The sequence below is a fragment of the Colias croceus genome, chromosome 30 (assembly GCF_905220415.1).
Source record: "Colias croceus chromosome 30, ilColCroc2.1".
In the NCBI taxonomy this organism is placed as follows: Eukaryota; Metazoa; Arthropoda; class Insecta; order Lepidoptera; family Pieridae; genus Colias; species Colias croceus.
This window is the reverse complement of record NC_059566.1, coordinates 910,145-923,705: the sequence shown is the minus strand read 5'-3', so window position 1 is coordinate 923,705 and position 13,561 is coordinate 910,145. Positions and strand designations below refer to the sequence as shown.

The window sequence follows — 13,561 nt, the reverse complement described above, 5'->3', positions numbered from 1 at the left end:
ATACAAACACAAAATAGCATAGCCCTGACAAATGACAGAAGATTGTCAAACCTTTGGTATTGCTAGATATAACATATTAATTTCACCTAAAATAGTTACAAAATGTGCAAATTATTAACAGTACATTTAAAAATAGAATAGTGATTGTTCCTTTGCTGTAATTTGCTATTTGATGCCATCGTCGTTATTGTTTGATGCATATGCAGGCAATTCTATTAAAGTACTATATACTTTGCTGTCTCTAAGTACATTGTATAAAACAAATTCGCTTTTCATCGTTAGCCTTTTTTTCTAGTGTTTTAATTATAAAAAAATATTTTTGCCTATAGTTGTGGGTTAAGTATTCATAGTATTGATTGTATTTAAATGTATTTTAACGATTATATGTCTTCAAGTAAGCACCTTTAATTCGTTTGACAAATACCCGCATAATTTTTCAAACAGATTTAAACGATCACTTGAGATCTGCATCGAGTTAAACTCGTATAAAATAATTATGTTGACAAGCTGCTTACTTCATAGTTCTGATTGAAATTTGAATTGCAAAGTAATTATATTTAAACAGTGGAACAATAAACGCTTCACAATCACTTTAAAATAAATTTGAAAGTGATTGTGAAGCGTGACGTATTATTTATTTTTGCGTAGGCAGTAATTTAAAATATTGAGTTAAATTTTGTCAAGAACTGCAGGTATGTGAAAATAAAACTTAGTTAATTGTAGATAACAAATTGATTTATTTCAAAAATTCATTTGATATATAGGTACTTAAATAAAAGTAGTCAAGAAGCTTCCATGATTTACATATCAGTCACAATTAACAGCTTTCTATCGATTACCATGTAAGTACATATGATATTTTAGAGCTTCTAACACCTTTAAACCTTGCCCTTAACCTTTTAAACATTCTTATTCTTATAATGCACCAAATGATCGCATTCTCTCAGTTTCTCAGCCGCTTGTTCTGGTGTAAGATCCCGCTGTGGTTGTGCTAGCATTTCGTAACCAACCATGAACTTTTTGACACTAGCCGAGCGTAAGAGAGGAGGGAGGTATATGCCGTGAAATATCCAGTGCGGAGAATCCCCTGGGCACGTGGAGGGGCCTGTTGGAGCACCTGTAATAGATAAGAAACAATTTAGTTTTTACAAATAATAAAAAAGGGTAAGATGAAGAGCACATAGGAATAATTTGTTTGATAATTTGAATTAATAAATAGAATATTAAGCTACAACTACAGGAACAACACTTAACATACAGTTGAGCAACTATGGTTTGAATAGGCTTAACCGTTGACGAACTACTTACACAAAATCAATTAAAGTTTTAAATATTAATTTTAATTTTAAACTGATTACAAACTTTTAGTGCGAATGAATGTAAAGTTCTTTAAGCATATTTATGAGTTAAACAGCTTCTCTTCACTATTAATAATTGTGCATGTTATAATGAATACAAGTATCAAAACTAACCATGCCATCCCATGCTATACGGAAAGCTGCAATTGAACAAATTATCAAACTTCGTGTTCAAATGTTTCATTATTTCCGCCAGCGCCGTCTTTTGATTCTCGTTTAAATCTGTCATTCTCTGAGGCCTTCCTTTTAGAGGTAACAGCATAGTTTCGTAGGGCCAAGATGCCCAGTATGGAATAACTGCTATCCACTCTTCATTTTGGATTATTATACGTTCCTGTAACATGAAAAAATATTTTATTACGTATTAGTTATTACTGTACTATTTTATTTTATTTTTATGAGTTGGTTTTTTAGCAATCGTTGAAAGAAATACAGAAATTGATAATAACTTTCCGACGTGCTAATGCTCAAAATAGATATAATAAGATTAAACATACCTTTTTCAATATTTCTTGTTCTACATAATCTGCAAGTAAAGGCTTTCCGTATTTTATGTAGTATTCTTTTTGACACCTGAAAGAAAAAGTATCTTTTTTATTATCATTAGATTTAAACGATAGTTTGAAGTCGAATACTCATTCATTATAGATATCTAGATCTGTAGGCTTAGTAATTAGTCAAATAATTGTGTGTAGGTATTATTTGCATCATGCATGAGTAAATAATAAAATAATTTATAGATACATACGTGCATATATTAATAGCACTATTGATATATTTCAGAAGTATGTACTTATTCTCACTAATTCGTGAATGTGAGCGAAACTACTCACCTATCCTTAACCCTAGGTTCATTGGGTAAGAAACTAGACGCCCATATCTGACAGTGGGGATGGGGGTTGGAACACCCCATCACAGCACCCTTGTTCTCGAATATCTGAACCCAAGTGAAGCGCCGACCTAATTCTGTCATTTGATTTATCCATCTGAAAAAATAACAGATTTTATTTAAGTATATTAAGCCGTAAAAATAATTAAAGAAGATTTAACAATGATAAGTAACTAGTTGTAAACTACCAGTTGAACTGAGAATATAAATTGATATAAATGATATTATGAAAAGCAATAAACGATTTTTTATTTATTTACATAATTATCATATCATTGTGCTTGCTTAGTGTACCTACGTGAAGCAAGAAAAGTAACCATATTTTTTTGAATAGTACCGTTTTAACACAAACAATTAATTATGGTATGTATATCCCTACTAATATTATAAATGCGAAAGTAACTCTGTCTGTCTGTCTGTATGTTACGCTTTCCCGCTTAAACCTCTCAACTGATTTTGATGAAATTTGGCACAGACAATCTTTAGACCCTGAGAAAGATCATAGGCTACCTTTTATTGCGTAATATGTACCACGGGCGAAGCCGGGGCGGACCGCTAGTTGTGTATATTTAATTCATAAATTTTTACTGTAAATAAATATAAAAACTCACTCATCAATCACTGCTCGTATTTCTTTTACAGACATCAGAGGAATCGTCATAGAAGAATCTGGGTGGAAACACATTACTCTGAAAATAGAATTCATATAGTTAATAAAATTATGTTCTTAAACATAACTGCTCAATAAATATTTTTAATTATGTATTAAAATAATGTCTTAACCATTTAGATTGGCATGTGATTGGCTTATACCTTGATGATTTTTAGAAGTAAATAGTAGAAGTATTTTTTGCTATTAATTCTTATTAATAAACTAACCTGCAAGTGCCTTTAGCCTGTGACGACACAAATAAAGGATGCTCTGACTCTGGAGGTTCCGGGACTCGTTCCAGAAGCGCGGGAAAATCATTTGGAAATACGTAAGTCGATGTATAGTTAGGATTTTTCTGTAATTATATACATTTTAAAAGTTATTACTATTCAATAAACTTCCCATTTTGCACAAACTTTTTGAACACGCCAGTTTATTTTGTTATTATTTAACTTTAGCTCAGTCTCGAAATGCTTAACTCTTACAAAATTATTTTACAACAAATATATGACAAAAGAAACACGTTAATGTTAACATGTTATTTTAAATGGCAGTTACCTGGCCATTAGCTCTCGTAGCACCAGCTCTCAACGGGTTATTAGGGTCTGGGGCCTGTTCCTCCGGCGAGTCTTCAGTCTGACCACTCCAGGGTCGCTTGCAGCGATGCGGTGACACAAGAATCCACTCATCCTTTAGTGGATTGTAGCGGACGTGTTGATGATCTGAAATTATATGTTTCTTGATTAATTATTAACAAATTAAAAAGAAAATATTTAAAGCAGCAATATCAAAAAAAAAGTAAAATAAAAATGCAATTACATATTAATTGGACTTGAGAGGTGTGCTGCAATGAAAAACTGGTACCTAATCAGCATTAATTTAAAACTTATCCCAATCCTAAACCTACATCTATCAATTATATTTAATTCTATAAATAAAGGAATAATGCATAACTAAAAATAAACAAGCATTTTGGATGCAAAACTAAAATATCTATTTCATCAAATTTTACCAAAATATCTGGTAAATAATTTAGAATAGCAACCCTTAATATTGTGATGACCTCTTGACATTGTCAATCAATTTACCTTAATTAACCTTGTCGGACTATATCGCACATTACCTACTTACTATAAAATCATAACATTCGATTTAATTACAATGCAAATTAAAAATGTTAGTGAACTTACAAATAGAATTAAACTCCCACCATCTTGTTCAGTTCTTCAAAACTATTGTTTATCTGTGCTATAAATAGATGGCGCCAAAAAGTTTTAATCAAGGTTTTATATAAATACATGAAAGAAAAAGTTAAATTGATGAAAACCTTTGACTTTTTCTACATAAGTTATGAAAAAGTTACAGAATATATTGTTAGTTATTATAGTAATATTGTATTATTAATAATTTTTATTACCAGTTGATATAAATTTCTTCATTTTACGAACGTCCCAGTGTCGAACACAGCGTTTACTGATTAGATGATTACAGTTAATAATAGTGACGTTGTTAATAGGGAAGTAGTGAAAAAACGTCGATAGTTTTAACAACGATAGGTAGTTTTGAAAAAAAAAAATTAATGAATGTTTTATGCGGATGAGTACCTAGCATTGAGTAGCTTGTTAAATTAAAACAAGAATAAAAATAAATTTAGTCCCCAAAAGCCTCCATTTGTTTCCAGGGTTTATCTCTGGTAAAGTAAGTACCTACATTATTAGAGTTAAAATATATTTTCAACAGAACAAGCATAAAATAGAAGAACTGATCATCAAAGTTAATTAATAATTTCGCATGTATATAATATAGGTTTAAAGGTAACAATAAAGCTTAGTAAGTAGGTAGCTTAGAGAAATGGATCGAGAATCATAAAATACTATCCTATCCTAGTAATATTATAAATACGAAAGTTTAATGATGTATGTGATGTGTATGTGTAGGTATGTATTATATGTAAATACTACTGAACCGATTACAATGAAATTTAGCAGACACATAGAGGGTAACTTGGATTAAAAAATAAGATTAAGCCACGGGAAACGGGAACTAAGCGGATTTTTCTTTGGAAACGCGGGCGAAGCTGCGGACGGGTAGCTAGTAATATATATAACTAGCGGTCCGCCCCTGCTTCGCCCGTGGTACTTCTTTTCATTTTCTCTACATAAGATCCATCTTCGTACTTCAAGAAATATAATAAAAAAAGAATTATCGAAATACGGTTCAGCCGTTCTCGAGTTATGCGCTTACCAACACATTTTGCGATTCATTTTTATTGTATAAGATTTACGTAGGTAACTTGCTTAATTTATGATTAAGTCTATTTTTACATTTCAACTTACATAAACATAGTGTGTGAATTCATTAATTAAAATCTAATTTATCGATAATACATTCACCGCACTACGTATTAGCAATTTACAACACTATTATAACATAGTATAAACGTAGAGATAACCAGAGCAATAAAGTTATCTTTAAAATATTGTAAATAATATCGCCGAAAATTGTTTTGGTTCCTTTTATTTAATTTATGTAGGTAAAGACTATATTTAGATACTTACTAAGACTTTACAAAATATTACTGATCTATTATATAGCTACATAAATATAAAAAATTAAACTTTCTTCCCTTATTTCTCCCAAAAATTGCATATCTACATATTTTTTTTGTTTGAAAAGTTGGATATTATATTTTGTTTTAATATTTTTGCTATTTGTAAACCTCATTACATTTCGAAAAACGATATTATTGCGGCTTTAACTGCGCATATCTATAATAATAATTATCTTCAAAAAGGTTCTTTACTAAGGTATTTTTAATTTTTATTGTAATTTTAACCCCTTTTTGCTGTTTTAAATAGCAGTTCTTTTATGTAATGGTAAGTTAGCGCCATCTTGTAGATATATGGAAAACAACGACGAATATCATACTGTATGTGTACGATGTTTGTGAACATTAATTTGTTTTAGTTCTAAGGTAAATTGTTAGATGGCGCTATTACAAATTCCGTTTTCAGTTTCCTAAAAAATAATCATAGATGGCGCTGTTATTTTTAAGGAACTTTTTGGTAAATAATTTTTTATTTACTGTTAGAACATGGAGTGAGTTTTGTTTTCAGATTTCAATTATTTTAAATTGATTCAGGCAACATTCATGCACTCAATTCGATCCTATTAATAATGTTGCTAAAAAAATCGCCAAGATCCCACAACGCCATCTAGTGTCGAACTAAGGAAAGCTATAAGCTTTAAAGTTTATAGAAGAATTTACTTACGTTATTAGTAATTAGCACAGGTTATTAGTTTATTAGTTAATTATCATTATATATTAAACCAGCTTTCCACCCGCAGTCGCTTCGCCCGAGCAGTCAAAGAAAAACCCGCACAGTTCCCGTTCCCGTGTTATTTCCGGGATAAAACCTATCCTATTTCCCGGGATAAAAAGTAGCCTTTGTCCTTTCTCGAGTATCAAAATATCTCTATACCAAATTTCATACAAATTGGTTCAGTAGTTAAGGCGTGATTGAGCAACAGACAGACAGAGTTACTTTCGCATTTATAATATTAGTTTGGATATCATAACGATTTCTAGAAATATTCTGGTCACCTTTCTGTCAGATAAAATTACCTAGTAGACCGTACCTATTAAATTTGTATGAAATTTTTACGGTACAATGCAATGGTACCTACTGCCTACTTTGCGAATTAAGCGCGTCACACACGGTGAAGATACTAAGTATGTATATCTAATATTTAATGTTAAGATTCTCTAATATAAAATATTCCAGTATCTTAAGGTATCCGGTATCAGCGTTCTGACCATCATTTTTCTTTTTGTCATTGCGTACTAAGACCCCTGTAGAACCGCCATCCTGTTACAAATGACCCGAAATTTTGTGTCAGTGTTTAGGGTCATTTGTAACAGGATGGCGTGTGTGACGCGCTTTAGAGTGAAGTCCGCACTCCGCATAAGACTTGATTTCGACCCATTTAACATTTGAACAGACATACCCACTTATTAACCGACTTCCAAAAAAAGGAGGAGGTTATCAATTCGGCCGGTATGTTTTTTTTATGTATGTACACCGATTACTCCGAGGTTTCTGAACCGATTTACGTGATTCTTTTTTTGTTCGCTGCGGGATGGTGTCGAATTGGTCCCATAAAAATTTTATTCGGATAGGCCCAGTAGTTTTTATTTTATGAGCATTTTTGTCTGTATTTGTAAATGTTGCAAGTGCAAGTTTGAAGTCGGTTGTTTTTATCGCAGTTATGTCTTGTTTTAAACTTTGTAGGTACACATATCAAGGATTAGTGATAATATAATAATTTAATGAGGCTATTTTACTAACCTGATTCCTTATATTTGATGGTACTAGGTAGTTTGTGATTATATTAATGAATAAGTATTTTTTATTATATCAGAAAATAATGTTTATATATTTTTTTACAAAAAAAGTATTAGTAAGTTGAAACATATTGTTTTAGTCTACAGCTTGCGTGAAAGAGTAACAAACACACACACACACACACACATCCATCCTCACAAACTTTCACATCTATACTAATATTATAAAGCTGAAGAGTTTGTTTGTTTGTTTGTTTGTTTGAACGCGCTAATCTCGGGAACTACTGGTCCGATTTGAAAAATTATTTCGGTGCTAGATAGCCCATTTATCGAGGAAGGTTATAGGCTTATATGTCATCACGCTACGACCAACAGGGGTGGAGCCACGGGGGTGAAATCGCGCGGAGCAGCTAGTTTATAATATTAGTAGGACACGATAGGATATCCTTCCTCTATAAATGGGCTAAATGCTAAATGGCTAATGAAACGAAACAAGCAAAATCTTCAGATTTCAGGTTTATAATATTTTATTAGATGCGTCTATTTGTATATAATATATATCTATACTTGATCTATACAAATTATTGAAATCTGTCAATATGAGACCAATAAGTTTGCGTTATCTAATTATCTATACTTCTATACTAATATTATAAAGCTGAAGAGTTTGTTTGTTTGAACGCGCTAATCTCAGGAACTACTGGTCCGATTTGAAAAAAAATTCGGTGTTAGATAGCCCGTTTATCGAGAATGCTATATCGTTAAGACAAACAGGAGCGGGGCATTGCGGATAAAACCGCGGGGCACAGCTATCCAATAATACTCCTGACAGCTCACAGATCTTCACGCGGACGAAGCCGCGGGCAACAACTAGTCCTATAATTGCAAAGAATCTTGTGGTTCTATAGTAACAAAAAATGTTTGCGTGTACTAGTTTACACAAGTAAGAAGTGAAACTTCTTTATGACCTTATTTTTCAAAAAATAATTTACTATATGCAACTTTACAGAAATACGTCGAATCACGCGTGGTAGGGATAAGAAAAAGATGGCGCGTAATGGAAAAATGTCACGAGTAACGAAATGTTACACTATTTTTTTCCAACCCCGATAGAGAAGTTTCACTTCAAAAATAAACATAAATACAAGAGAATTCTCATAGATATAGTCTATAGCACCTTAGCGCATTATGCCGCAGCAGTTACCCGCAACAAGGTTTTGCAGATATCCGCATAGGTACACTTATATAATAATCATTATTGCTTATAAACAATTATATATATACTAGGTAGTTAAAATGAATTAAAGGTAATTTATAGGTTATTTATAAGATACTAGCGGCTTCGCCCGTGGTACATATTTCGCAATAAAAGTCTATGTTCTTTCTCAGGGTCTAAAGATTGTCTGTGCCAAATTTCATCAAAATCGGTTGAGAGGTTTAAGCGGGAAAGCGTAACATACATACATAATTACAAACCTTTCCTAATAATATTAGTATAGAAATACAGAAAAATTTGATAAAATAGGGAAATAAAACGAAATAAACTTATTCCATATTTTTATTCAACTCTAGCAATATTATATCTGCATGCTTTTATTAATAGAACATATTTATTATAAACGATATTAAATATTTATACGAGTATAATAATTTTTCTACTTTCAATATAATATATTTAAAAAAAAATCTCATTTTAAAATGATTGTGAACCGCTGAAAAAGACTCAGACTAATTTTAATTTTAATTCATTAGATACAGCTCTATTTTTGTTATAGTTTCAAAAATGCTCAATTTTTTATCAATTTAGTTAATGATTCATCATACAAAACACTTTTTAAACTAATAGCCTTGATTCATCTTTAATTAAATGGAAGTAAATAATATTAAATGCCAACTAATTTTGATAATAAACTATTAAATTATCGTACAAATTTCAACACACATGTGTTAGTTGAATTTTAATAAACTTTTAAATGCATAGAAAATATATTATTAATAATAATCAATATATATATCTCAATAAATAATATCTTAATATATATGAATCTCGTGTCACAATGTTTGTCCTTAATGGACTCCTAAAGCACTTAACCGATTATAATAAAATTCGCACACCATGTGCAGTTCGATCCAACTTGAGAGATAGGATAGTTTTTAAGAAAAAAAAAAAAAACGTTAACATGTAGGTACTACGAGCGAAGCCGTATTTTATAAGATATAATAAGAGAGCATCAAAAAACATGTAATAAAATAATTTATTACATTTAATGTTCTCTTTTACATATTAGAGGTATTATCGATAAATGGATGAATCCTACTAATATTATAAACACTTAAGTTTTTAAGAATATATGCATGTTTGTTACTCCTTTACGCGAAAACCACTGAACGGATTTTGTTGATACTTGGCAGTGGTGTAGCTTATGTACCAGATTAACATATTATGATCTATAGAAGTACTTGATCTTCCCGCGCGTTCCACCGTGAGGTTTTATTCAGCAATTAATAAATTATTATTTATTACACTACAATATTTATTATAACAGCAATTTATATAATACTTTACTTAATATTATAAAGCTGAAGACGTTGTTTGTTTGTTTGAACGCGCTAATCTCAGGAACTACTGGATCGATTTGAAAAGAAAAATGTTGCCTATTAAAATGGCTCTACTATAGATGTTCTAGTAAAAGTAAATAGATGGCGTGGATGTAGATTTAGACTGTTCAATAGACATACAAATAAATTCTATTACAGAATTGGGTTTGTAGGGCGGAACAAAATATTATACTTTGGATTTTGAAAACATGGAGAATGTAGAAATCAGAAGGACTCTACATTTTTCACTTTTTGTACATTTTAAACTAGTTTTGACAATGTATGGTATTTAATATTTTTAGGGCTGAAATCAATCAAAAAATCACCATTTAATCCATACTAATATTATAAATGCGAAAGTAACTCTGTCTGTCTGTCTGTCTGTCTGTCTGTTACTCAATCACGCTTTAACTACTGAACCAATTTGCATGAAATTTGGTATAGAGATATTTTGATACCCGAGAAAGGACATAGGATAGATTTTATCCCGGAAATCCCACGGGAACGGGAACTATGCAGGTTTTTCTTTGAATGCGCGGGCGATGCCGCGGGAGGAAAGCTAGTATGTAGATAAGAGTAAAACTCGAGAATGGCTCTACCAATTTTATTACTATAATTTTAACGTTAAGGCAAAAGAAACGTTCTTAGGGAACACGAATAAGAAGCAAGGGCAGAACAACGTCTGCTGGGGCCACCAGTATTTTACAATAACTACAATCTCTTTACTGCCCGTTGGCATGGTTGGTAGTGACCCTGCCTTCCAAGCCAGAGGTCGTGGGTTCGATTCCCACCCGGGGCAAATATTTGTGTGATGAACATAGATATTTGCTCTGTGCCTGGGTGTTAATTATCTAAATAAGTATTAATTTAAAATTATATATATGTATCAGCCGTCTGGTTTCCATAACACAAGCGAATGCTTAGTATGGGATCAGATCGTGCCGTGAGTGAAAATTGTCCTGTCCTGTCCTGTCCCACAATATAATTACTATAAATACCAAAAAAAGCAACAACTGTTATCATACGAATTTTCAATTCAAAATGTCACGCCACTAGCGTCACGGCGTTTCCCTGAACTAAACTTACTTAGAACAGATAAAAAATCGGTAACCAAGTTGTGCCGTGTTGAAAATGCGCGCGCAGTCAATCGACCCTTTGGCTCTTATCGTCAGTCGTGATCCGACCGTACTGTAGGTCGGACGCATAGCACGCTTGCATGGGTGAATTACAATATCCCGGCGCGCCGGGCGTCGCTGACGATGAACGGCAGTACAGGGCTCCGTTCCGTAGGGCGCCACAGTACAGGTGGCCGACGCCGCAGCCCCCGCAGCCCTCGGCCTTCGCCCCGTGGCGGAGGGCACCAGCGCCACCTAGACCTCCAGATTACAGACGCAGCGCCTCGTACCCAGGCAAACCAGATGAACCATTTCAGGTGATGATATGTTGTGAAAATAATCGATTTTTTCTATTTCCCGTGAACAGTCGTTGATAATAACTTAATGCGTAGTTTTGATTCGAAACATAATACTGAAAAACATAATTTTTACTACAACAGTAATACAATTCATAATATCGATTTAGGATAACAATTTTTTACAATAAGTCTCGAAAAATACTGAAATTACAATTCTAAATAAATTTCACTTAAACATAACCTAAGCAGCGCTTATCAGATCAACTTGAACGTTTATTTTTCATTATGTAAGGTTATATTTTACGACTGTTGTAACTTAAATTGTTTTTAAGTTATTTTCGAAGTGTTTTTCTATTTATATTGATAAGTCTTTTTACTTACTATATGCATTAAACTATTTAAAACATATTTATTACGCAGATAACAAAAATAACTCTATATTTAGTAATACATTTATTATATAAGTATATTTGATTTTTTTAAAGTCTTAAGTATTTGTATGGAAATGGAAATAACACAAAAATAATTTAAAATGGTTAACAATTTTAATTTAATCTGTTAAACTGTAGAGTGTAAGATGTAGAGTCATAAACAATTAGTGAAAATTGTTTCTAAATAACTTTATTAAAAATTGTTTACGCAGGTAAACAATCTATATTATGTTAAAATGCGAATTTAATTGACCTATTTCTATTTCGTATTTAATTGTAATATAATTTTTACTTATGTTCAATATGGAAATATATCCTCATAAACTCTACAATACATTTTTTTTGTCATTACTTATAATAACGTAGAATTACCGTTTTATCCGCATTTCTCCGCTCCTGTTGGTCTTAGCGTGATGATAATATATAGCCTATAGCCTTCCTTGATAAATGGGCTATCTAACACCGAAAGATTTTTTCCAATCGGACCAGTAGTTCCTGGCGCGTTCAAACAAACTCTTCAGCTTTATAATATTAGCATAGATATGCCGTGTTCCCGCAGCACAATGCGGGTGTCAAATGTACTTCATCGCACGTGAAGTGGAGCGCGGGTTAGTTAGTCTTTAGAAGGAATTTCGACTTGTATATCTCTTAGATTACATTATCCATAAGTCCTTTTAAATAAGTACGATTAATAAAATCAATGAAAATATAGACAGGAGCCGAATTATTACACAGATTGGTCAAGCCGTTTTGGAAACTTTAGTCACAAACTAGAACACGTAAAAATATATATTATAGAGTAACATATTTAACTAACTTCATTTTGTTATTAGTTAAAATAATTTAATATAAATATGATATAAAATAAATACATTTTAACATTCTAAGTAATTTTAGGAACTATTGATCCGATAAAAAATCGGTGTTAGATTAGCCCATTTATCGAGGAAGGCTATAGGCTATAAATATCATCACGCTAAGACCAACAGGAGCGTAGCAATGCGAGTGCAACCGCGGAGCACAGGTAGTGTAGTAATACGTTACTAAATTCAATGTATGTTTTGGTATAATTACTGTATGTACATTGTACAATGAATAATTCTTTTAAATAAATAAATAAATAAATACGGGAACACCACACTCTGATATATTATGTTAGAAAAGATGGTAGACTACGTGATATGAAGATTTACATTTACTTGCTTTGAGTAATTTTTTCCGCACACAGCGTAAAGGTCTATTTTCATGAATACCAAGTCAAATTTATATGTTACATAGTAAAATAGAAACGAGCATACTAATAATTACAAGTACAATTATTATTACCTCTATAATAATAACACTTTTTCACTTCAACAATCTTTAATTTTTACCATTCATAAATTTCTTATTTTAGAGCCAACGCCTACGGGTTGACTCGTAATAAAAACGCAGTCTTTACCAGAAATAATTCCTGGCAAAGTCTAAAGAAGGCTTTTAGTAGCTTTCTACTATAAATAAAACAAAATGGTTTTCATTTTTACTTTTTCCATTACAAATATATATAAAATAATATACTTAAAAATGTAATTTTCTTCTATATTTATATAACTAGCGATCCGCCCCCGCTTCGTCCATAGTACATGTTTATGTTTTGTCCCCGTAAGAACTATCTTATAATTAGGTAACGAAATCGGTTCAGCCGTTTTCGAGTTTTGCGCTGAAACACATTTGGCGATACATTTTTTATTATATAGAAGATTTGCTTAAAAATATCACTTTTTCTCCTTATAATATTTATACAGATAATTTGCACGTAAAGTCACGGGTATCGGCTAGTTAAAATAAATATTCATTCTGAATAATATAATGAGTAACTGCGCCAGTTTTCAGCT

The 13,561-nt window shown here is 31.8% G+C and overlaps 2 protein-coding genes across 3 annotated transcripts in view; one reads left to right on the top strand and one right to left on the bottom strand.

Moving 5' to 3' along the window:
- Positions 1 to 717: 717 nt before the first annotated feature.
- On the bottom strand, positions 718 to 4,372 carry LOC123704682 (probable galactose-1-phosphate uridylyltransferase). The gene is made up of 8 exons (XM_045653101.1): positions 4,317 to 4,372; positions 3,458 to 3,621; positions 3,127 to 3,254; positions 2,859 to 2,936; positions 2,192 to 2,344; positions 1,856 to 1,931; positions 1,473 to 1,692; positions 718 to 1,117 (listed from the first exon to the last, which is right to left on the bottom strand). Exons 1-8 carry the CDS (start codon positions 4,336 to 4,338, stop codon positions 900 to 902), a joined length of 1,059 nt encoding a protein of 352 aa, XP_045509057.1. The 5' UTR covers positions 4,339 to 4,372; the 3' UTR covers positions 718 to 899.
- Positions 4,373 to 11,031: 6,659 nt separating this feature from the next.
- The window catches only part of LOC123704680 (translational regulator orb2), a 47,054-nt gene continuing 44,524 nt past the window's right edge, over positions 11,032 to 13,561 (top strand). For both annotated transcript variants that reach the window (XM_045653097.1, XM_045653096.1), the window contains exon 1: positions 11,032 to 11,274. In XM_045653097.1, the coding sequence (XP_045509053.1) occupies positions 11,059 to 11,274 (216 nt within the window). In that variant the 5' untranslated portion in view covers positions 11,032 to 11,058. The remainder of the gene's footprint in view (positions 11,275 to 13,561) is intronic.